The sequence below is a fragment of the Hermetia illucens genome, chromosome 2, assembly GCF_905115235.1.
Source record: "Hermetia illucens chromosome 2, iHerIll2.2.curated.20191125, whole genome shotgun sequence".
Classification (NCBI taxonomy): domain Eukaryota; kingdom Metazoa; phylum Arthropoda; class Insecta; order Diptera; family Stratiomyidae; genus Hermetia; species Hermetia illucens.
Window position 1 is genome coordinate 133948245 of NC_051850.1, and position 24052 is coordinate 133972296.

At 42.0% G+C, this 24052-nt stretch overlaps 1 protein-coding gene across 1 annotated transcript; it reads right to left on the reverse strand.

The window, feature by feature from the left end:
• Window positions 1–313: 313 nt before the first annotated feature.
• Window positions 314–22300, reverse strand: LOC119649022 (multiple inositol polyphosphate phosphatase 1-like). Its single transcript, XM_038050977.1, has 10 exons — window positions 22023–22300; window positions 8299–8475; window positions 8152–8243; window positions 7934–8083; window positions 7759–7848; window positions 7476–7702; window positions 1188–1287; window positions 907–1114; window positions 731–848; window positions 314–643 (listed from the first exon to the last, which is right to left on the reverse strand). The coding sequence occupies exons 2-10, from the start codon at window positions 8471–8473 to the stop codon at window positions 430–432; spliced, it is 1374 nt and encodes a 457-aa protein (XP_037906905.1). The 5' UTR covers window positions 8474–8475; window positions 22023–22300; the 3' UTR covers window positions 314–429.
• Between the last annotated feature and the right edge of the window lie 1752 nt (window positions 22301–24052).

Sequence of the window (24052 nt, forward strand, 5' to 3'; positions counted from 1 at the left end):
AGATAGGCTTGACAAATAAGTTCATTAGTCCGCACCTTTGAGTGTGATAGCTGCATTTACGATAAAATGTGCTTTGCGCAAATTAATCTCTGATGTATCAAATGGCAATATGTCGCTCTTCAAGTCCACTGCAACTGATTTCAAGGTGCAATGAGATAATGAATTTTATGGATTTAGTCTTTTATATCTGTTGAAGTGAAGTAAAAGGGTAGCATTCTACCTCCTCATAGTTGAAATTTCGGTCCTATTTTCTATTTCTTTTTTAAACTGTTTTCAGGCTTTCTTGAGAGAAATAGTTTATCTTTTTTATATTTCATTTATTTATATTTATTCACTTATCATAAAATAAAAATAAAAGTATGATAAATAAAGGAATGGCTTCGAAAATCGATTCATGAAAAAGGATATAAAGTAAGGTTTATTAATTTGTCAATAACGTAAGGTCAATAGTGAAGGGATCAAAAAAATAAACGACAAATACTTGTAATCTGCCGAATTGTAGGCGTGCTTACAAAATGCATTGTATTGATTTATTATATCCTGCATTTTGCAAAGATCAGCATTGCACCAAGGAAACGTCAGGACACGCTGATTTAAGAAGAACTTAACTTTTGGGGTAGGATCCTTTTTATCCCTAGAGCAACTGAAAGACAACAAAAGGATAGTGAATGATAGTGTATCTGGATAAGTTCAAAGATTCAATAATAATAAAATGGGAAGCTTGACTTACTCATATTTCACTGCTAATATATTTGCCCCATAAGGTGTCAATCGGCTGGTGCGCCACTTTCTATCCCACATTTCATTATAATTGAGACTTGTCATTAGGACATCATCTTTGAATGCGCCTAGAAAGAGGAATTCCATAAAAATGCTTTTAATGTAGAATGGGTTTCTCAAACTTACGAAGAGCAACTAAAAATAATTGTATGATGGATGAGTGCGAAAACGAAACCGCAACGCGGGGATCGGAAGATTTTTCAAATCGTCTTATCATGTCTTCAAGTGCATCGCAAGGTGTATCTGAATTAAAATCGCTGGTGTATCCTGTTTGATATTGCGACTTCAAATCCTGTATATACTCGAGAATTTTATGATCAGAGAGGGTAAACGCCTGTCAACGGGGAAAAAGGATAGAAATAATTTTCAAATCATGGTTGATCTACAGGAAAGTTCTAAATGCTTACCGCGCACCAGGCGCTTGGACTGTCCATATACCAAGATTGTTCGTATCTGCATATGTCCCACATCAATTCCACTAGGTTTATGGTGAGAGGGTAAGGATATCTGAGAATTTAAGAAAAGATTTTGTTACAGGTAATTCCATAGTGGATTCTTAGTTCAATGGATTTTTATATTCTTTTAGCTGAACCCGGCAGACCTTGTTCTGCCTCTGCGTATTTCCGAAAACTGCGGATTTTCTTCCGGTACAGGAAGAAGTGAACCATTCTGATGATACACTTGTTTGTTCCTGTCAAATGTACGTGTGAAATTACCATATTTTATAATATTTGAGAACACGCATTGTATTTTTCAGCGAGCTTTGGGAGAGAAGAACTTTCGCTTCTCCATTATACTCTCCTTTTTGCCTGGGGAGATGGGGTTTAAAGTTAAACCCTACCGTTTGGACATGAAAATAGCTTTACTTTGAGCCGCCATAACTTTTTAAGCTGGGATGACCGTCACAATTTTTTAACCGAGTTTCCTCCCCTTTCTCTTGCATACCCCTTCATTTTTCCTCCTTAACGCAGTGGGGTTGAAAACTAAAACATACTAGGACGACATACGAAAAATCAAATCCACTTTGAAAGGCCATAATTTCTTAAGGGGGTGACCGCCCTTATCAACCTGTATAAACTGCTCATCCCCTACGATAATGGGATTGAATATTCAACCGTTATCCCAATTTTCATGGCGATCAGGTGAACGGTGTATTATCATGAAATTTGGTGAGAACATCTTGTATGTGAATCCTTTTACAAATAGCAAGTGGCGCCATTTTCGGTTGAGTTTGAGGGGGGCCCCATACATGCAAAGGGGGGGGGGGGGGCGGTTTACAAAATATGACCGCGTGAAATATCAAATGAAAGAGATCAATTAGTACTTTCCAAAATTGATCTTATATCTGACATTAGGTAAAACATAGAGGAGCGAGGACTCAAAATGTATGCCTCAAAAAGGGTAACAGGTCTCGCTCTCGGAACCTATCCAACCGAAAAATTTGTAAAAAATCACAATGGTGCACCTATATAAAATCTAAGCCCCAAAATACCTTCCATTCCAATACCTGCTCAAATAAAGTTAATAATAGCATAATACCATATTATAAAAATTGAGAAGAAATTGCCTGCCTCTTTTTATAGCTTACGGACATGTCATTTTGGGTAAAGCCACCCCATCTCAGAAATTGCACATGATGGTTCGTTCAAGACACGCAGCAATTGATACTACAGAACTGTGTAAAACAAAACCTCATTAAAATCGGTTTATTGTCTCTCTGTCAGTCTGCGATTGAAACGAAATTTGGGTGACATCTGTGGACTATGAAATCCCGCACACACAATGGGTGACATAAATTTGGGTGGAGTTTAAAGGGAGGACACACATTTTTTGTTCACCCAATATACCAGTGTGGGATATCAAATGAAAGGACTTAATTAGTACTTTCACAAGCAGATTTTAGTTTCGATGTAAATTGCAAAATGATTGTGTGAGGTGTCAAAATGTGCGAACTTAAAGTGAGACACGACTCATTTGCGGAAACTAATCAATTGAAAAATCTCAAAAAATGCTATGCGTTTATATGAAATCTATTCCACAAAATATGTCCCACTTCCTATTTGCTCAAATAAACTTAATAATAGCATATTGCCCTCTTTACATTGCATTTCTGGATTTAGAGAAAGCTTTTGACCGTGTGCCACACGAACTCATGTTTTACGACAACACTTAGTGCCAGAAGAACTCCTGCGCTGGGTTCAATTGCTCTACCAATCTGTTTTGTTGGTGTTCATCAAGGAAGGGCCCTCTTACCAGTCCTCTTTGTTCTTGTTATGGACACCGTCACATGGGACATCCAGCCTCCAGCGCCCTATACACTGCTTTATGTATTATAGATGATGTTTTCGTAGCAGCTAATAGCAAAAATGATCTCGAGCAACTTGTCCAAAAATGGAATGACCGCCTCATGCCATACGGTCTTAGATTGAATCTAAACAAAACTGAATTTTTGAGAACTGCGTTATCAAATTGCTTCACGCATTACCGCAACCTGGATGAAGTGGCGTTCCACAACGGGTGTTCTTTGTGATCGACGTATCAGCGAACGTCTCAAATCTAAAATTTACCGCAATGTCGTCCGTCCTGTCGCCCTCTATGGTTCTGAGTGTCGGCCGACTATAAAAGACAATGAACGGCGTCTTGCGTCACACCTTTTGATCACACCTGAAATGAGGATATCCGCGGTCATTATGTAGTTGCATCGATCGTGGACAAACTGTGAGAGATGCGTCTTCGATGGTATAGCCACGCAATTCGCGCTAACGAGAATTCACTTGCCAAGATTGGTCTGAACATCGAAGTCGATGATAAACGACCAAAAGGCAGGCCGAAATAACGGTGGCTTGATGGGGATTTAAAAGCCTCGAGATTGCATCCAGATCAGACATTTGATAGAGCCAAATGGCGAAACCGATCACGACGAGCCGACCCTGCTTGTAAACGGAACAACGGCTGAAGCAAAAGAATATTGCCAACTTCTTGAAATTGACCGGAAAACCCCCTTAAATTCACCCTAGGCTTTATATATTCTTCGGACACTTTTAAGGTTTTAAGCAAGAAAAATTGCGAATTCTCAGCTGCGTTCGAGAGAAGAATCCTCCGAATAATTTTTGGTCCCTGCCAGGGGATGGACCACGAAGAAATTTATTAGCGATACGACGACCGTGCCCTGCGAGTTGGGGCTTAAGAATAAGTTCGAAGTGTTCCCTGCTTGTCGTAATTGTCGTAAGAGGTGGCTAAAGGGGATAGGCATTTGTGGGCTAGAAACCTGCAAATTTTGAAATTTTATTGCTACCGAAACGTCTACAACGTTTCGGATAAGGCTGACCTCACCCCGAAGACCGTTGGCTATCGAAAATGGATTACGATTGGTTTCGGGAATGTGCGCATGCTCCTTGACAGTGGTAGCTGGGGTCCACAGAATACTCATTTTCTCCAATTTGGACGGAAATCCCAAGGATATAAGGTGGACATTCAGGGCCTAAGCAAAGTAAGATAGACTCTGGGGAGTACTTATTGCTTTCTGAAATGTGCGCATGTTTCTTGCCAATAGTGGCGAGGGTCCACAGAATGCTCGCTTTTTCCAACTTGAATAGAAATTCCAACGGTAGAAGCTGGATATGGAGAGTATCCCCTCGCTCTTGCCATATTAATGTACTTTTGTACTCTGGAAAGGCAGGTGGTGTCATTCAAGAATGTGGTGTTGGGTTGCTTCTGACACTACCCCAAGGGGTGCTCTCTTGACTTGGGAGGTGGTTTTTGACAATGCTACTCACCAACGAAGACTTCCGATATAGTGAAGAAGGATGCTTTCTACGAGCAATTAAATGCAGTTCAGGGTAGGCTTCCTAAAAGTGAAATTTTGATCGTGTTAGGTGCTCTGAATGCCAAGGTGCGATTTGATGGGAAAAAACGGTCTCGGGGACCGCAACGGTTATGGCCGGAGGTTCGTGGATTTCGGTAACTTTCACCACCTTGTGACTGCTGGCACACTGCCCGACCACAGAGCCTGCCATAAGGTCAGTTGGGTTTCAGATCGATTCGCTTTGCGATCAGCAGTTGATTTAGGAGTCGTCTGGATGGGCGAAACAAGAGGGGCCCTGACATCGCCCTCCAAAGTGATCACCATCAGATGGTCACTTACGTTCGTTTGGGTGTTGCGTATGTCACTTCTCGCATGGTTGGGGAACCGCGACGGCCAAGTTCAACATCGAACGCTTGTGTGATTCAGTTACCGTTCAATAGTGGGAGAGCAATCTTGCTTATCGGGAGGCAGATGTACTGAGTAACCCGCCTGAGAATATCGATGACCTTCCCTTCCTTCCTTCCTCGTTCGAAAGGAGCGTGAATTGTGGAAGTAGATCGACGAACGGAAGGGGTTGAAGCGAGTGATAGTGGGCGTCATTCTCTCGGATTGCGATACCGAGCCAAATCTCGAGAAGTTCGGTGTGATAAGAAAGAATTTTCTATTGCGCTGGTCAGGGAAGCGAAAGATGCCACAGATCGCAATGATTTGAGGAATGTATACCGCATAATGGAAGAGCTTGCGTTTGGTCGCAAATCTTTCGATAGTCCTGTGAAAAACGTCTCATCCACGATGACGAACAACTGAAGAGGTGGAAAGAACATTTCACCACGGCTCTTAACCGTATTACTTCCGGGGAGGTTCTACCTCTTTTGGATGAAATGACTAGTCATCCTAGCTTATGCAGATGGACTGTTTCTCTAAGCAGAAGAGAAGCCATTCCGGCAATCAATGCACTCAATGGTAGTAAAGCCGCTGGGTTTGACGGTCTTCCCTCAGAGTTATTTATCGCTGCACGGGAATTTTGGCAATCCGAGACCATTCTCAGAGAGTGGAAGAAGATCTTTAAAATTTTAAGGAAAGGCACCCGCTTTGGGTGTAACATTTGAATGAGTATCTGCGCGCTCCCTGGATAATGGCTAAGATAGTCCTGAAGCGCATCACAGAACATTTAGAAGGCTTGATGGACGAAGAGCAGGCGTGTTTCCGCTCCGGATCCTCCTACATTGATCACTTCAAAACTCGACGTATAATTTTGTGCGGACTCTAGATCTTCGCTGCACCTGGTCTTTATCGATTTCGGGAAAGTTTTCGATAGCGTGCACAGGGAGTGCATCTGGAGTACATCTGAAGTGTTCTACATATCCCGGAGAAACTTATAGCTACTATCAGAGCGACATATGATGGCGCACAATGTCACGTGCTGCAACGAGGCAAAACCTCGGAGAATTTTGTCCGCCAGGGCTGTATCCTGTCACCGATATTATTTCTTCTTCATTGTGCGTTGCCCGGAGGACGTGAACGAATTTAATGGACTATGGCATCTTAGGTCACGAACCTTGGCCAAATGGCTCTGGATATGGAAAGAGAGGCAAGTAGAGTTGACCTGAAGATAAAAACCAACAAAACCAAGTTCCTCGGTCTGACTAAGACATTCTCAAACGAAGAAAATGCTTGGCGCACAGGCCTGGCATCTATTCGCACTGCGATCTAAGGGCGGAAGTGGCTGTCAAATGGATAGGTGGTCATGTGGATAGGTCACATTTTGAGGAGGAGCGACAATTGTATTGCGGGTTATACGATGCAGTAGAATCCACTCTGACGCACTATAACCCATCAATAAATGGCAACCAATATATATGCCACGACCGGATAAAATCTAGCCGAATAGGTTGCGGGGTTGGGTGAGGATGATCCAACCTGGATGTTAGAAAAAGAAGACGTGGTAGAACCTGCCTGGGATGGAGCGGTGTTGTAGGTTAGGACATCAGACAGTTTTTATTATTTAGGCAGACCTAGGCCGGTTGTTACGCCGTTGATAATGATGATAATGAAGCTTTAAAAGGGTCATTGAATAAGGCTCCTGCTATTCTTGGCGAACCGAGGAACAACTGATTTCTAAATTGTAGTGCAGAGGCTTTTCGGGCAAATACTCACTTCTTTACCCAGATTGCTGACCGTTTCATCGTCAGGACGGAAGCAGCACTCAACTGTGGATTTTGTAGGCTCAAACGAGCAAAGATCTTAAAAGACAACACTAGTAGTCGCTTTCGGAAGAGATAAAGCAGCGTCTGAGGAGTTGTTTCGGCTCCGAGGACGGAACCGTTGGCTATTTTGTCTAAGAGTTTGAAAGGCAGCTATTTCAACGCCAACATCAAGTTGCAGCAGTTTCGGGTCTATGTTCTCTATATGCTGCTATATGGGAGGAGTAAATGAAAAGGGACCCTCGCTATTACTCGGAAACTTCAAGCTCTTATCAAATCATAGCGGCACTCTTACTCGAGACAATAGCGTCGGAGTAGGGGCCAGACACCCGTTATTAACTATGATTAACTATGTTCATCAGAAGGCGGAAGTGGCAGTGGATAGGTCACACATTGAGAAAGAGTGACAACTCAATTACGGATGAAACCCATTTTGTCAGTATTGTCGGCAAATGGGTTCCCCTAGAACTACGTAGCGTAGAACAGCAGAGCGGTAGAGGAGAAGTGCAAGCTTTTCGGCAAGCCGTGGTTGTGGGTTAGATGGGCTGAAACAGATCACAGCAGTAACAACAACTCCTACTTCCCCGAACAGTTTGAATGATTTTTCACGATAAACCTGTTAGAAACACATTGTCCAAATTGCTCATTTGAGTGTAGTATTGAACGTAACCTTATTTCATACATACCCCAATCTTGCTGATACGTCAGATATCATTCGAACGACAATTGATGATTTCTTGAAATTATTCACCTCTTCAACAAATTGATGCTTGGGCTTGTATTTCTCTAACCATAAGGGAGGGTATATAGGGCGAGATACTTTGCTTATATTCAAATAAGCGTCTTTCCCGAAAAGCCCTTCAACAAACGCTTTGTAGCTTGCTTCTGTGTGCTGTTCATTGGTGTAACGAAACTGAAAAATATAAAAACGTGTTAAGAAGCTAAAATAAGAAACAATCCAGATAATACCATAAATTGCTTCACATCATATCCCCGACCAAGTAAATCCGGAAATATTCGCTTAAAACTCTTCGCCAATGATTTCATATCGTTCCATCCCTTGAAGAAGTACAAGAAGCAATATAAAAAAATCACATTACCATATTTCCCTTAATTAGAGTTAATTAAGACATAATTTACACACTTGGATCGTTAAGTAGTTCGAATGTTCCACGGTAATATTTCCGTCCAGATTCCAATAGTGAATTAATTTAAGATCTTCTGCGCAAAGGGATTCATTTGATGGTCGACTAGTTGCTGTCTTTCGATTGTTTGCCACCACTTCGTTTCTAAGCTGGAAGTAGTAAATTAATTAATTGAGTACTACGGAATCTTTTTCAATTAGGTAGAAAGTCAGTTTACCATTCTTAATTCGTCGAGACTCTCGAGAATCTGTTTATCTGGTAGGGAAGTACCATGACGTGCTAATAGCCAAAATTTGGATGGTCTGCAAACTGAATAAAGATTTTTAAATACGTGGATGTGGTGTAATGGTTTGAAGAGGTTTACATGGTGCTGCGTATTGCCTTCCATACTCGGCACCTCGTACGTAGGCATAGGATGTAGCATCAGAGAAGAATCGTCTTTGGGGTTTTTCTCGATCCAAGCTGTAGCAGTAGTTTGCGCGTACATGCATGCGATGGGTTATCAATATAAATGTTAAGATTCCAATTAACTTTAACATTTCCTAAAATGAGAATATTCTTTTATGAATTATAAAAACCTTCTCTGGCTTCAGTATATAGCCTATAAAATTGAGCAGAATGCTGGTAGAATTTGAATAGGTTCTTTCAAAAACTATCTTAAGGGCGAGAACCAATAAATCTCTAAATAGATCTAAATGTCGACACATGAATATATATCCCCTACCATCCACTTCAAATTTTATAGTCGTAGTTTTTCTCAGATAATAGAACTATATAAACATGTCTAGCTCTGCTAGATTGGTCTGAGACTCATACCAAATGTAACGTTTAAGATTTGGCTAGTTTTCAGGGGAAAGCTCCTGCTCCTGCTCCTTTTTGGTCACCAAGGAAAGAGATCAACTTTGAAAATAGGAATTCATTCACCGTCAATACTAGTGGATACTAGTACTATCTAGGATGATAGCGAAACATACGTACCGAGCTTTCACAAAAGGTTGAGGGGAGGATTTCCCCCTTCCCCTTCTGGAGTGAGTCCTGATTCAAATCGCTAGTGCCAAAGGAATTTGAATCGTAGGCTGCATATGTGAATGAGTACTTGAATTAAATTAGGATAATATTTGGGGGAGTGAAATGCTGACCACATTCATTCCTATTATATTGTTACGATTTAGAAAGGAAGTGACCTAACCCCATCAAGGCTAAGTTCAAATTGTACTGTTGTTCTATAGTTCTGCGCGAAGTAAAAATTTGAACGCCGGTGCCGCCCTCTTCCAGCGCGTCTATGCCTCATCTCGCCCCATCTTTTAGACAGTTATAAATCGATTCTAAATATTTTCTCCTGATCAATATCGATGACCGGAGAGAGAAAGAAGAGGGTAAGGAAATCATGATATCTTTTTTTTTTACAAGAAGTGGGGCCAATGTGTTCCGACATTTTATAAAATGGATATTTTTGGTTCATTTTTGTTTTCTAAATCATTTTTATTTTAAAGAAATAAGTAACAATGATATATTGATTGGAAAAATGAACAGAAAAACAATCTTTTAAACTAACAAAATAACTTAATGGGGGGCTCTCAATATTTTTTGATAACGGTTTATAGACAGAGAAGAGAAACAGTAAGAAACGAAAATCTAACTTTACAATAAGTTGTCGGGAAATAGTAAAAAAAACCGTCAGAATTCTCTAGATCTTAGTGGCAAATAAAGAAATATGAAAGTAATAATGCTTGAAAAGATACTTTTAACTTTTAAATTATTGTTCTTAAAACAATCATAATTAAAACTATTTACTTTTCGTTTCATGTATTTTTTTCGTTTTTTCTTTTACAATAACAATATCCATAGAAAGAAAAAGTAATAATAACAGTTGTAATATTATGATAACAGAGAGACAAAGAGTAATAACATATGTATGTATATGTTTCAACAGGAGGCAAATGCAGCACCCGTTCAATATGTATATATTTACAAAGTCCCACCAAGCACAAATGACAGAACTGAGCACGGCCGCCGCTAACCGGCATCCCGCAGCCACCAGTACCAGCATTTCTCCTTTTCATCCGGCGTAATACCAATTGCTCTCGCTCTACTCGCTCCAGTCGAATTCCGGAGTCCCCACAGTCAAGTTCGGGCAGTATTCTATCCTTTTATCCGCGGTCCGCCTATATATATGACATATAACCGGATCACCAGCAAAATCAAGAATTGGACCATGCCTGTCAAGATGCACAAGCGCTTCGGGAGGAATGAAGCCTGTCGTGGGAGTTTTCTCGAAACGCCCATCATTTGGGTAGAAAGGCTATGGAACCCAAGGGTTCGTGCCATGCGAAACAGATCGCACTATATGATTCCGAATCACTCTGACACTAACTGTGTCGATTCTCGGCATAGCAGCAGTCGATTCTCGGCATAGCAGCAGTTGCATACATCACCTCATTAGTTACATAATGTTCATAGTTTGACGAAGCAGACATTTCCTTTCAAATATCCTTATTTACTCTATTTGGCTAGCAAACCGGATAGGATACGTGAGCTCCGGTCTAAACAAAGTAAGATAACAAATAATCTTAACCTTCCGGTTAAGACATAGAGCATAAAAGATTCTTCGAACAGACTTGAATGCTTTGCGAGCGCTTTCTAGCGCGACTGGTTAAATTGGAAACTCTCGTCAAGACGCACACCCAGGTATCTAACGCACTTCTTATGAGGAATGCGCTCAGAACTACCCTCGTTCGCGACAATGTGGAAATCTCTCCAATTGTTTTTCAAGTTCCTACTCATTCGCCAGCTGTTCGCGAAGAACTTAATATCATTGAACATCTTCTGATGCTTAACTTACCTTCTTGTGTGCCGTGTAGGCTATCAGATCGTCAGCAAAGGCAACCAACGACCTTTTAGGAGATTTATTAAACTCGAACAAGTTGAGTAATTTGCCAGCAAATACTGCGGAAAGTGTAGGTGCAGTCGCTGTTCCTTGCTGTAATCCATTCAAAATATGAAATTCTCTACTAGTAGTTAAGACTTCCGTCCGTGATGACAAAGCACTTGCCATACAGTATACTATACATCATCGCTACGAGGTAGCGGGGAAACTCGTTCTTCAGTAGTTTGAAAATCAGTCCATCCAACCAGGTGGTATCAGAGGCCTTCCCCATGTCTATAAGTCCGCCAGCAAATATCAGACGTTTCCTTCGTTATTGCATGTATTGTCGATTGTCCAGGTCGAAATCCGAATCGCGCGTTCGACGATAATTCCTTCCTCTTGATATGCTCCTTTAAGGCTTTCAATACCAAAACCTCGAAAACCTTGCTGATGTTAGGCAGCAAGCTGATTGGGCGATAGCTCTTAGGATTGGATGAATCCTTCCTTCTCTTTAAGAGCAGGAATACTCGCTCTGTCTTCCATTGTCCCGGAAAGAAAGAATTGCTCAATAAATTATTGAACAAAATGCAATAATTATGAATGGCAATGTTTGGTAAATGCCTGAGGACCACGTTGGGAATGTCATCTATACCGGATGATCTCATATTGTTTACCCTTGGAAGTTAACTCCACACATGAGAGACAAAGTAATTAAGCAGATTATCACTCGGTATGAGATCAGCCTGCAACGCAGAGCGAAACTGGAGAACTGTGCCTATTCGTGTCTATGCCTGAGTCAATAAGGTGTTGTATCTCGCTGTTACCGACTTTGATTCTGGGCACAGTTACTTGTGACTTCTTCCGGAATAAGATATTTATCTTTGCAAACATGGCATCTGAATCGCTTGGTGAAATACCCTTTCACTTCTCCCGCCATTGGGAGTTCACTACATTTATGTAATATTGGTGGATAACATCCCGTGAGATCTTAAGGATTGATGATTTGAACTCAACCAATATGGGATGGTGATAGTACCCATTATCTCCGATAGATTTTGTTGACGCGAGTGAGCAGAAGGCTTTCCACTATTTTTAACCGTTTTATGACTGCAGTTTCGTATCCTTCCATATTATTACGAGGTTTAATCTTAGGGACATCTTGTTCAATCATATCCATCGTTAAGTTCTCCAGCTTGAAAAGATACTGAAGTATTTCCTCGTTGCTCAAGTTCCTGTCATCTGGCGCAATTGTACCATCGTTTTCCCCATCAAGAGGTGGGCATTCCTCTCGATATCCCCGAATAAACTTCTTTTGGAATTTTTTCCAATCTCTTTGTTTAAAGTTCAGCCTGTGAACGCACTGTTCACGGCGAGCTCTTCGTCCATCAAATAGAACTTCAAAAAGAAATGCGTTATGGTCGCTATCGTAAGGAAGAGTCTGTAGTTTCCGTTGAGGATTCCTAAATTTAAAGTTCAGGCGCGCATCGGCAATGCACAAATCCATATAGGAATTTGCCCTGGGTTGGACTATTTGATCCGTATAATTCGCATTTATACTCTATCTGGTATTACTCTATCCAAGATTTGAGGAATACCCCTCTGGGATTGTTTGTGGCATTTAGCCACGAGGAATGCTTAGTATTCAAATCGCCGGCTATAATATAATAATTATGCAAACTGTTCAGTTCGTGTATCGTAAACAGAGAATGGAATTCCTCCTTGAACTTGGCTCGATTGTTGCCCACTGCATAGATTGACAGAATCTATAAATTCCCTCCTCTAGATAGTGAAAGCAGAATACAGGAGAATTCCATGCATTCAAAGATTTCAAATTCATGCCTATTAATGAGCCTGAAACGATAATGGGGAACCACAATTATTCCAGTACCAATTCCGCCATCACAATCTGTCTGTCGTTCCTCACGAGTTCAAGATCTTTGATTGTTGTCGAATGCCTGGAACTGAGGTGGGTTTCTAAAATCAATCAATGTCAGGCTGTTGCCTGGCAGTGAAATCAAGGAGCTCCGCTTTTCGGTGGATTCCAACGATGGAATTCACATTAATCGCGATGATCCGGAGACCATCCAGTGGTACCGCTGTGACTGCAGACCTAGCGGCGGACATTCTGTTTGTGTAAATATTCTGTTATACTGTTTATTTTTGTATTGTGTAAGTGAAGCGTATGCTGGATGTTTTCACACATTATTATTATTTCCGAGTTATCACAATCTCGGCAGATGCCGGATTTTACCTAATACTAGCACTAAGTGCCAAGCATTTAGGCTCGGACGATCCTACCTACTTAAAAACTAAAGGGGTGCTGGTGGTGGTGGCCGGTGGTAGGTCAGTGGGAGAATCCGTCGAGTATTCCCCGCAACATTGAGCACGTATGCAGAATGGTGTTCTTCTGCATGGTTTGAACCAGACTGTGCGAAAGTCCCAGGACATCAAGGGAAGCCGTGAGGGATTTAGGTACAATACCTGTAGCTGACAATATTATGGCAACTACAACCACCCGCTCGAGACGCCAAATTTCTTTGATTTCCCGAGCCAATGGCTCATAGGTCACCTTCTTCTCCACGTATTTCCGTTCAATGTTGCTATTATGGGGGATAGCAACATCAATAATATACGCGGAGCGACTCATCTTGTCAACTAACAGGCTTGTTGTGTAGAGTGTGGCGATCAGTCAGAACTTGCCGGTCCCAATACATCAAGTACTGCTTGCGGTTCATATCGGTAAACCGGACATGTTCCCGTGATCAGTCCATGCTTGTATGCAAGGTTTTGATGGATAACTCTACATACAGCATTATGTCTGGTGATGTATTGCACTGGTGCCATAACAGTACAGCCAGAAATGAGATGGTTCAAAGTCTCTAACGCCGAACCACACATTCTGCACTGGTCGTTCTCCACCCGTTATTTCATGATGAGCTTCTTATAAGCTCGGGTGGCGACCACGCCGTCCTGAATGGCACACATGAACCCCTCCGTCTCAGCAAAGAGCTTCCTAGCACACAGCCATCTGTTCGACAAATGCAAATCGACAAATGCTCTTGGTCCGACTTCACCCCACTCAGAGGATTGAAAGATCGATCCTTCAGGTTAAGTGGAGTCAGCCCACAGTCTGCCTTACAGACAGCCGCATGCAAGGGACTCGCCTGCTCTTTACTGTAAAAATAAGCGCGCAGCGAGTCGACTTGGCGATGATGTTGTGCCGCCACGTCAACCACGTCCCTACCTCACGCATGATGTCACGAGGCACGTTCATCCGCTCCACGGCAGACTTTGGGTGATGCATTCGGAATTTGGACATAGTTGTCCGTATCCGCCGCTGGACGTTTTCCAGGTCGGTCTTTGTCCACGGCAATATTCCGAATGCATAAGCCAGTGAAGGGATAGCGAATACATTCAACGCGCTTCCCCGAGAGATGCGATTTCAGCACCAGCTTTACACGTCGCAGGAATTCGGACAGCAGAGCATCCTTCAGATCACCAACTCGAGCATGGGTTCCTTGCAGAATTCCTAGGTACTTGCAGAAGTCTGTCTCGGTCATAGCTTCGATGTGGAGGTCACCAATGCTATGTCCGGCATGCGGCTCGTGATAACCTTTGCGGATGGCTTGGATTCGACACTTGTCTAATCCAAACTCCATCCGAATATCACGGCTGAACATGTCTATTATTCGTAACAGATTCTAAAATGGTTGTCAGTACCAGCATACAACTTGATGTCATCTAAATGCATCAAGTGTGCCAGTTCGCACTTAGCACGTAGACCATACTTTATTGCAAAACCATGCCTTCTAGCATCATTCAGTAGCCATGAAAGGGGGTTCCGTGCCATACAAAATCAAAGGGGACTCAACGAATCCCCCAGGAAGATGCCCCTCCGTATGCAGATGGGCTCTGAGGTATGAGCACCCCTCAGATGTACGCACCGATAAGGTGGTATGCCACCCTTCCATGACTGTCGCCAAAAACTTTATTAGTTTCGGATCAATGCGATACAGATGTAGGGTGTCGTTTAGCCAGGTATGCGGAACGCTATCAAAAGCCTTGGCATAATCGATATAGCAACTGAAGAGGTTTCTTTGGCCTCGAGTTGCTTGTCCTACAACTACCGAGTCGATAATGAGTTGAGAGAGTTGAGAGTTATTATTATTATTATTCTGTTAAGGGAAAGTCGCATCGCGTCCTTGAGGAACTATTGTGGTTATAATGTACCTATTGATCAAAGTATCTCAAGCAAGCCTATAACCGTTAAGAACTTTAGTATGTTGCCTACTTCCAGATCTTTCAACTTGGCATTTGGTATTAAGTGTTCTCCCAGATGCCTCGACCTACTTTGCACAAGTGCCCACCAAGAGTTCGCACTTTTTTTTTTGGTAAGAACGCAGGTCTTCGAGGTATATATGATAGTACATAAGGGCTGGTAAGATCATAGTCTTATACAGTATGGTTAGACGCTTCGAGCGAAACAGTTTTTTGTAAGCGTGCGTGGATTTTATCGTCATATCTGTTATCGGTTGTGATTTTCCACTCTAGATAGGAGAAATTATCAACGGTCTCAAAGTTGTAGTCTCCTATCTTTGTTGTTTTCGTTTAACCAGTACAATTTGTTGCCACCATGTACTTCGTTCCGCCTTTATTACTATGCAGCCTAAGATTTCGCGCCGCTTGCTCGATTTGGGTTAAGGTAGACTGTACATTTTGGGTTGTTTTTCCCATAATGCCAATATGGTCAGCGTAGCCTACTACATCTGCATTTCGAATCACTTAGGGTTAAAGACGACACATGATAGGGCATTCCCTCGTCTTAGACCGTTGTTGATGTTCAATGGTCCCGAGAGTGATCCTGTCGGTTTTATCTGGCTTTCGCACATTGGTCGGGATACCAAATTCTCTCATGATCGTGTACAGTTTTGCCTTGGTTATGTTATCATAGGTGGCTTTAAAGTCGATGAAAAGATGGTGCAACTGGTGGCTATATTCCAGCAGTTTTTCCATCGCTTGCAGCAGAGGGAAAATCTGATTTGCCTGGAGTAAAGTCCTTCATATTTAACCAATTCGGCTGTTATTCCATCGGCTTTTGGCGACTTATGGGTTTTAAGCCGGTGGATTGCACGGACTGTTTCTTCTAGCTGTGGTGGTGGAAGCATTTGTCCGTCGTATTCAGTTGGCGGGATCTCCAACTCGCCTTATTTTGGTTATTGAGCAGTTCACCAAAATACTCAACTCATCGTTCCAATATGCCCCTCTTTGTCTCGGCAGGATGAGCATCGATAAGGTATATAAGGCTTGATTCTGCTGACTTGTTGGTAAAACGCGCCTGGTGCGGTTGCTCCCTGTACTTTTCTAGTTCACAGACTTGTTGGTTCTCCCAGGCTTCCTTTTTCCGTCTGTGAAGTCGCTTCTCCGCTCGCCGGAGTTCGTGATCAATCTCTGCGCGTGCTTGAGAATGCAACATTTCTCGGTATGCAGCATTCTTTCGTTCAGTTGCTAGCTTACATTCATCGTCGAACCAGCCGTTCCGTATCAATGATAACGCTATTCAGGTGGTTGTGAAGATCACTTGTTAATGCTTCCTCTCCAGGACATCTGCTAGCTGCAGTTATTGCGGCATCCATTTCCCCTTATAGGTGTTATGGAGGACCGTGGAAGAACTTTCTTGCTGTGCAAACGACACAAACGCGACCGACAAGCGTAATTGCATTAGATTAGATTGAAGATAAATACCAATAAACCTAAGGTCCTCAGTCTGATTGGTCATTATACTTTTCTTATTTGCAGTAATGGGAAGAAGACCCAGGGGTTGGTTATTTTATATACCTAGGAAGCTTTGTTTCTGCTAATGGCAGTATCGAAATTCATGTAGTTCGACGTAAAATTCGCTTTCAATGATTTGTCCAAAATTTGGAAATGCAATTATTTTAATACCAAGATCAAGTTGAGGCTGTTCCAGTGTTCTCTATGTTGTTAAACGAAGAACCTGGTTGGCGTACGGGCCAAATACACGTGGACGTATGTAAATGTAGATGAGAAAGCTGAAGTGGCAGCCCATAGGTCACACATTAAAAAGGGGAATCACTCCACTGCGGTTTATGCTGTTCAGTGGAACCCATTATTCTAGGGGTTTATGGCAGTCATACATATATCTATAGAATGCGTTAATGTAATATTTTTGTAGTATCGAACAACGTATCCAAATACTGCGTACTAAATATCAATCGGATCTGGATTAAATGCAGTTTGGGTTGTTTAAACTGTAGCTCTAAAAGATCCGACTGAATATTACAGATTAGGAGTCTTGGCGAAATATTGGCTTCCGAATTTCCTAATTTCCATAGTTCACGGAGTTTGGGATAGCAATCCTCCTAGTTATGTGCAGATGTTCATGTATCTATTCGTTTGCAGAGCATGTATGATAGGAATAGGGGATGACCTTGAATTCATAATTTTAATGAATGTTTGTAATTCAACTGTTGAAAATTAAGTCGTTTTTCAAACGAGTGGTTGATAGAATAATAAAACACTTGAACGAGTAGACCCAGCAAAATGCATCTACTTCTATTTCTTGACAACTTTAAACGATGTACATTTTGGTGGATAATGCAATTGTACTTGACATTAAATTGGTCGCACATTTAATTCATTGATAGAGTAGAGTAACAAACTATTTCAATTAATCAATGTAAATTATGTTCTATATACTCGTACTGGACTGTTTGTAAATATGCAGATAATATTAAAGGTAAGCCCACATTTCAGTAAAAAAAAATAACTAGAACCAGAATAAACAAGGATACAAAAATAGATTTCTTGGTATCTAATTCCCAGTACTTCGTGGTATGTCCGGAACAGACGGTTTGACTAAGAAGAGAATTCCGACCCTGCGTCCCATATCGTTCGGCGAATCGATAATCGAGTCAAAAGCAGCAGTAAAGTACCTCGGGTTGACTCTTGATTCAAAGACGAGTTTTTTTAGCAAATCAAAGCGGGTGTCCGGATGGTTCAAGTGGTTAGAGCGCTGGGCTGTCGTAGCGGAAAGGTCGCGGTTCAAATCTCGCTGGGGGCAGAGGAATTTGTTATCGTGACTAGATGTCGGACACCAGTCGACTCAGCTGTGAATGAGTACCTGAGTCAAATCAGGGTAATAATCTCGGGCAAGCGCAATGCTGACCACATTGCCTCCCACAGTGTACTGTGGTGTACCGTTACGGTCTTGAATGAAATGCTCTAACACACTTCAAGGCCTTGATCCAATATGGATTGTTGCGCCAACGATTATTATTATTATAAAGCGGCAGCGAACAAGGCTGCAGCTGGAGTTTCGGCGTTAAGTAGGCTAATGGCAAACATTGGGGGTCCTACGTTTAGCAGGCGACGTCTCAGGATGAGTTCAACGCAGTCTGTCCTGCTCTACGGCGCAGTGGTATGGGTTGACGGTAGTATTTCGTAAACGTCTCGCGCAAGTACAGAGACAACGAACTTTGCGGGTGGCGTCTGCATACCGCACTGTCTCTGAACCGGCCGTGATGGTGATCGCGGGAGTGATCCCCGTTGCCATTCATGCTAAGGAGCGTCAAGCCATATACATGCTCGTGAAGAACGGCAACACACTCTAGACGAGTGGCAGCTCTCTTGGCAAAATGAAACTAGAGGCAGATGGACTGAGCATCGGCAACTTAGGTACGTGGCTGAATAGGAAGCACGGTGAGACTGACTATTTCCTTATCCAATATTTAAGTGAGCAGGGAGGTTTTCAGTCTTACTTACACAAGAATGGAAAGGCGCGATCTCCGGGTTGTGGAGTTGTGGACGACGCCAAAACTTGGTGATTCTAGAATAAACTTAAGAAAGGTTCCCAGTCCCAGTCAGGTATAATAATATAACCTACTAACCAAATTAAAATAAGTATGGATGGTAATTTTGAGGTCTAGGTGCCATATAGCGGCATCATTGTGATTTTCGAATTGGGTAATCTCTGAGAATAGGTCTGTGAAAAGATGATCAGCTCCAGGCTTAGATGGCATTCCGAATAAAGCTCTAGTAGTAGCCAGCAAAACAGTTCCAAGGTTGTTTGCTGGAATATTTGGATAATATGGATGGATGGATTGATGCAATTGTGCAAGAGAGTGACAATCATTGGCTTCGCAGATGACATCGAAGTGACTATCGTGGTAGAAGATATTGAGGAGATCGTGGTCCTCACAAACGAGGCAATTTTTGAAATAAAATCTTGCCTAGAAGACGCCCCAAACGTGACAAACCTTCTATGTACTTGTGGACGGCAGAAATTGCCGGCCTACGGAAGAAGTGTCATAAGCACCGCCGTTTGGCACAATGTTTACATGCCAGCGAGGAGGCATGCGCCATAAAGGCAGACTATAGATCAGCAAAAAGGAGACTGCGCAGTGCGATAAATGAAAGCAAACCTCGCGTTTAGCAGAACCTAGTCAAGGAGGTAAATCAGGACCGCTGTTTCTAGCGATTAAATTAATTGAATTGAAATATCGGTATTTGCAAGATTAATAAATCGCTCGGAGAGTTCAACGCTTGCTTAAAGGAGGGCAGTTTCCTTGTCGTTAGAAGGAGGCGAGACTCGCGCTGATCAGCAAAGGAAAAGGAAACCCTGAGCATACCGTCCGCGCCCACATACAGACCGCTGTGTATGCTTGACATGGCCGGTAAAGTGCTCAAAACTCATCAAGAGTAGACTCTTTGAAGCCACCCGCGCTGTTGGGGACTTAGCTCCAAGGCAGTTCGGGTTCAGAGCAGGGAGATCCATGGTGGATGCTGTCGGGAGATCCACAAAGATGCCACACAACCGGAACGCTTCCTATGATAGTTTGCTAAGACTCTACATGCGAGAAGAGTCGCGCCCGGTTGGTTATGCAGATGACGTTACGGCACTTGTTGCCAGATGCAATGTTGAACAGGTGCAAAGTAGGCTTGGCATATTGATGCGACGGGGAAGCGGATAGATGACTGATCATGGTTTCACCCTTGCGCTGGAAAAACCAAAGTTTTGACCAGAAAGAGAACCTCGACTCTACGACCCATATCAGTCGTCATGTTGAGACTAGAGTCAGAACTTTTTTAATGCACGACTCGAAGATGAGCTTCTTCGAGCAAATCAAAGCAGCAGCAGACAAGGCTGCAACTAGGATCTCGGCCTTGAGTCGGCTAATGACAAATGTTTGGGACTATGTATTTCCCAGGGGGCGTCTTTTGATGGGAGCAACGCTTTCCGTTCTGCTCTGTGGTGCGGAGGTACGGGCTGATTCTCTCGACAAGGAGGTGCATCGTAAGCCTCTTGTTCAAGTGCAAAGACGGGGAGTTTTGCCACTGGCGTCCGTTTATTGTGCTATCTTAGAACTGGCCATGATAGTGATCGCGGGAGTGACCCCGTTGTTTTCCTTGCTAAAGAGCGTAACGCTGTCAAAAGCCGCAAGTGGGGAGATTTAATAGAGAGGTGGTTGCCCATGAAGAACGTCAACGTACACTTACCGAGTGCAATTCTCTTCGCAAAATGAGCCAATAGGCAGACAGTCTGCGCGGCTCATCTACCATTTCGATCCGCGGCTGAACCGAACGCATGGTAAGATTAAGTACTTCCTTATTCAACTTCCAAGTACGCATCGAGGTTTTAGTCTTATTTGCACAAGACTAGAAAGACTCCTGATTGTGTGTTCTGCAATGGAGTGGCAGACGACGACTAGCACACCTTTTCTAGTTGTGAAAGGTGGGACGCCTTTTGTTAGCAGCTTTATGCACAGGGGAGCTCTCTTCAGACAACATTGTCAGAGAGATGCTGAGGAACGCTCGCAGATGGAGTCGTGTTGCGCATCTTACTCGGAGGGACTGGGTGGCAAGGGGTTCCCTGGACTAACAATTTCCTTTCTCCTCTCTCCGGTTGGTCGGAAGAAGTTCTCTGAAGACAGGGAGAATATTGTCGACCACATGTTAGCCTTCGAAAAAACTTAGAGGGCGTGGAAAAAATAATGAAAACGATTCACAATTTGCTTAAGAAAGAGCGGGCTTCTGAGAAAAGTAGCAAATAACAACACGAGTTAGTTAGTAACGCAGTTCGTAACTGATCTCGCTCCGCGACGTAATCCCGAAACGGTACTCCCGCGAAGTAGGCGAAGGAGAAGGAAGTGGTTTTAGTGAGTAAAAGTCTCACATAACCGTATGGTAGGCGCCAGCGGTAGTTTTTGAACCTTACCACCTGCCAACGCCAAAAAGGTAGAGATAGACGGACGGACGGACAGACCCGATTTTAATAAGTTTTTAAGGTCATAATAACATAATATCTGCGAGCGTTAAACTTTACTGTTCATCTTGGAAAGTTAACTTTCTTGTTGCCATAGAGTACTTTGTTTTAGTTGAATTGGTTTTGATTTGGTTTTTCTTATAAAATATTACATTTTATGTAAATATTTGTTTATAATCATAGCAAGTTTCTGATTTACATTTATTCTTACGTTTCTAGTCGAAATATATAATGAATTCTATCTTCCCCTCCTAGAGTTCCAAATCCCTAGATGAACTTGGAAAAGCGGCAACTAAACTTGTTTAGTCTAAGTCTCTAAGATGCAAGATGATAAAGATATGTAGGAACCATATGTTATAGGACACTGTGACGGAAAGATGGCAGTCAATTTGGGTTGTTTATCCCTCAGCTGCCATGTTTATTGCAATGGTCCTTGTGTTTGTGGAAAGTGAAGCGAAATACGAAAAATGCCGATTGTAATATGCATATTGCATCTGCATATTGGTTATCTGATCCTTTGAAACCCTTTGGCGCTGAAGGGTAAGATTCGAAAATTCGACTTGTCAAGGAGAAAATTAAAAATAGATGCAAATGAGGAAATGCACAATTCCAAGATATTTAGCCATTTGCTGGTCTTGATAGTAAATCTATAAACTACGCAAGCAAATAAAGTAGCTTCCGGAAAAACACCATCGAAATTATTTGATTTATTTTGAAAACCTCCCTAGAAACTAGCTAATATTTATAGAGTACCCACTCATGAGAATTACTTTAACCCGTTCCCCATCATCTGGTTGTAATTCTATGCGACATTTAGAATTAAAAGTATAATAAAGAAATGACCTCTTCACTAGATTAATAGATGAATTTTGCTAATTTAGCCAACAACTATCTATGCTAGCCATTATGGTTCAGGGCAGAATACTCCAAATGTAAACACTCTTACTCGTGGGGCGTTCTGAGTCAACCACTATTCAATATAAATTTATGCAGCCTCGAAATGTATTAAACAATTAGGTGAACTTTTAATTAGAGAGACGCGTCAGAAGTAGTTGATAATTTGCACTTTCCCACAATCTTACTATGGAATTTCGATAAAATCCTTAACGTTCTCCGTTACTATTCAAACCGCACTGATTCGAAAACTCAGAAGAAGAACCCAGCAAACGCGCAAAGACTGTCCACCCGTCCGGGCCTTGATTCGTCCGACAATTGGAATTGACTGTATTACAATGTAAATTTGGAAGAAGAAAGATGCCTCAATTGTTTGGATTTAATTAGCGTGTAGTATATTGTTAATTTGTGCTAATGCAATCATTTCATTGTTCTTTGAGCTTTAGAGTATTTTATGTAGTATTAACGAGAGCATAGTATTGTTTTGAGATAAATGCTCATCCCATTCATTCAGAACGGACATACCCGAGTATTTTTTATTCAAATTGATGAGATGAGGCTTTATTAGGTGAACTGTCAATATTGATAATGGCTGTAATGGATGGAGCATGTAATTTAATTAAAATGGAATAGAAAATGATCTGCATTGCTTGTTTGTTAAATAGGTATTTAATTAGGAAAGGTCAGGGTTATGTGCATATGAAATTGTTGGCTCATGGTGTAGGAATGGGGTTTATGTCGAGCTTTACAAAATGGTATCCTCAACTTCAGTGCCTGTTACTAATCATCATCAACAGCAGAACAATCGGTGTTCGATCTAGGGCTACCTTAGTAACGAAGTCGAAACTTCCCGGTTTCGCACCGAGGTCCACCGAAAAAATGTTATCAGTTTATAAAATTAATTCGGCGAATTCATTCCTGATGAGCTTTTCGGCCACCTTCCTGGTTGTGTCAACCTTACTGGGGTCGCCATGGAGACTGTAGCGTAGGCTCTCCTTTGACTTTACTGAGCAAGGGAGCCTTGCTATCTCCCGGCGAAAGGCAAAAAACCCTCGTCCAGGGAAGGATCGAATTCGCTGAGCAATAGGTCCAGCCAATGGTGACACACCAGTTTGTGTACCTCTGCGATGATATCGTGGGTTCCTGCTGCCATCTTTTTTACCACAGGGAGGACTGCCACTTTCAGCCTTTTTACCTCCTCACATTAATCCGAAAAACACAGAGAATAATGTCGGTACGTGGGAGTCCATCTGTTCGGCATCAAATGAACAGAATGCCGATTCTGCAGGTTACTATTTTATAACTGACTCCCCATGAATCCTTGTCTCTTTCGTCGACTAGCTGTTGCGAGCAGCGAAGTTTTGCTTTTAATAAGGTTTTGTGTGAAACAAAACCTTATTAAAATCGATTTACTGTCTGTCTGTTCGTCCGACCTCCGGTTTACTCGGAAACGGCTGAACAGATTGTCATGAAATTTGGTGAGGATATGTGGTCTGTGTGTCCCTTTACATGCAACAAATGGCGTTTTGAGTTTGAGGGACGGCTCCCCTACAAACGAAAGAGGAGTGTACATTTTTTTTTTCACAGAATATGGTGTTATGGAGTATCAATTGAAAGGGCTTAGTATTTGCGTTGGTTCAATTAGCTCCCTGAAAGAGGATTTAATAAGAGAAAAGAATTCTTCGATTTCTTGCGGCTGCATTCTGTTTTGTTGGTTTAGGAAAATTATTGAAAAATTTATACATTATAATTTGCTTAATTATTTTCAAAATACGTTTTATTTACACATTATAACTAATAGTGCAAATATAATTAAATTAGCGGCTACCTTAACAGTTATACTAACTCTAAGATATAATCTAAAGACTAAAATAACTTATTGCTAAAGGTGTAACAAGTTGGAAAACTGGAGGCTTCAGGTATGAAAGGTTTTGTGTATTTCATGTTTAAAAATATTTGGGTAGACATTTGTTCCATTTGTACGTACATACATTACGCCAGAATACTCACTTTAACGTGATACTGACATTCAAAGTTTTTACACTGAATCGACACCTTTGACCTGATATAACTATG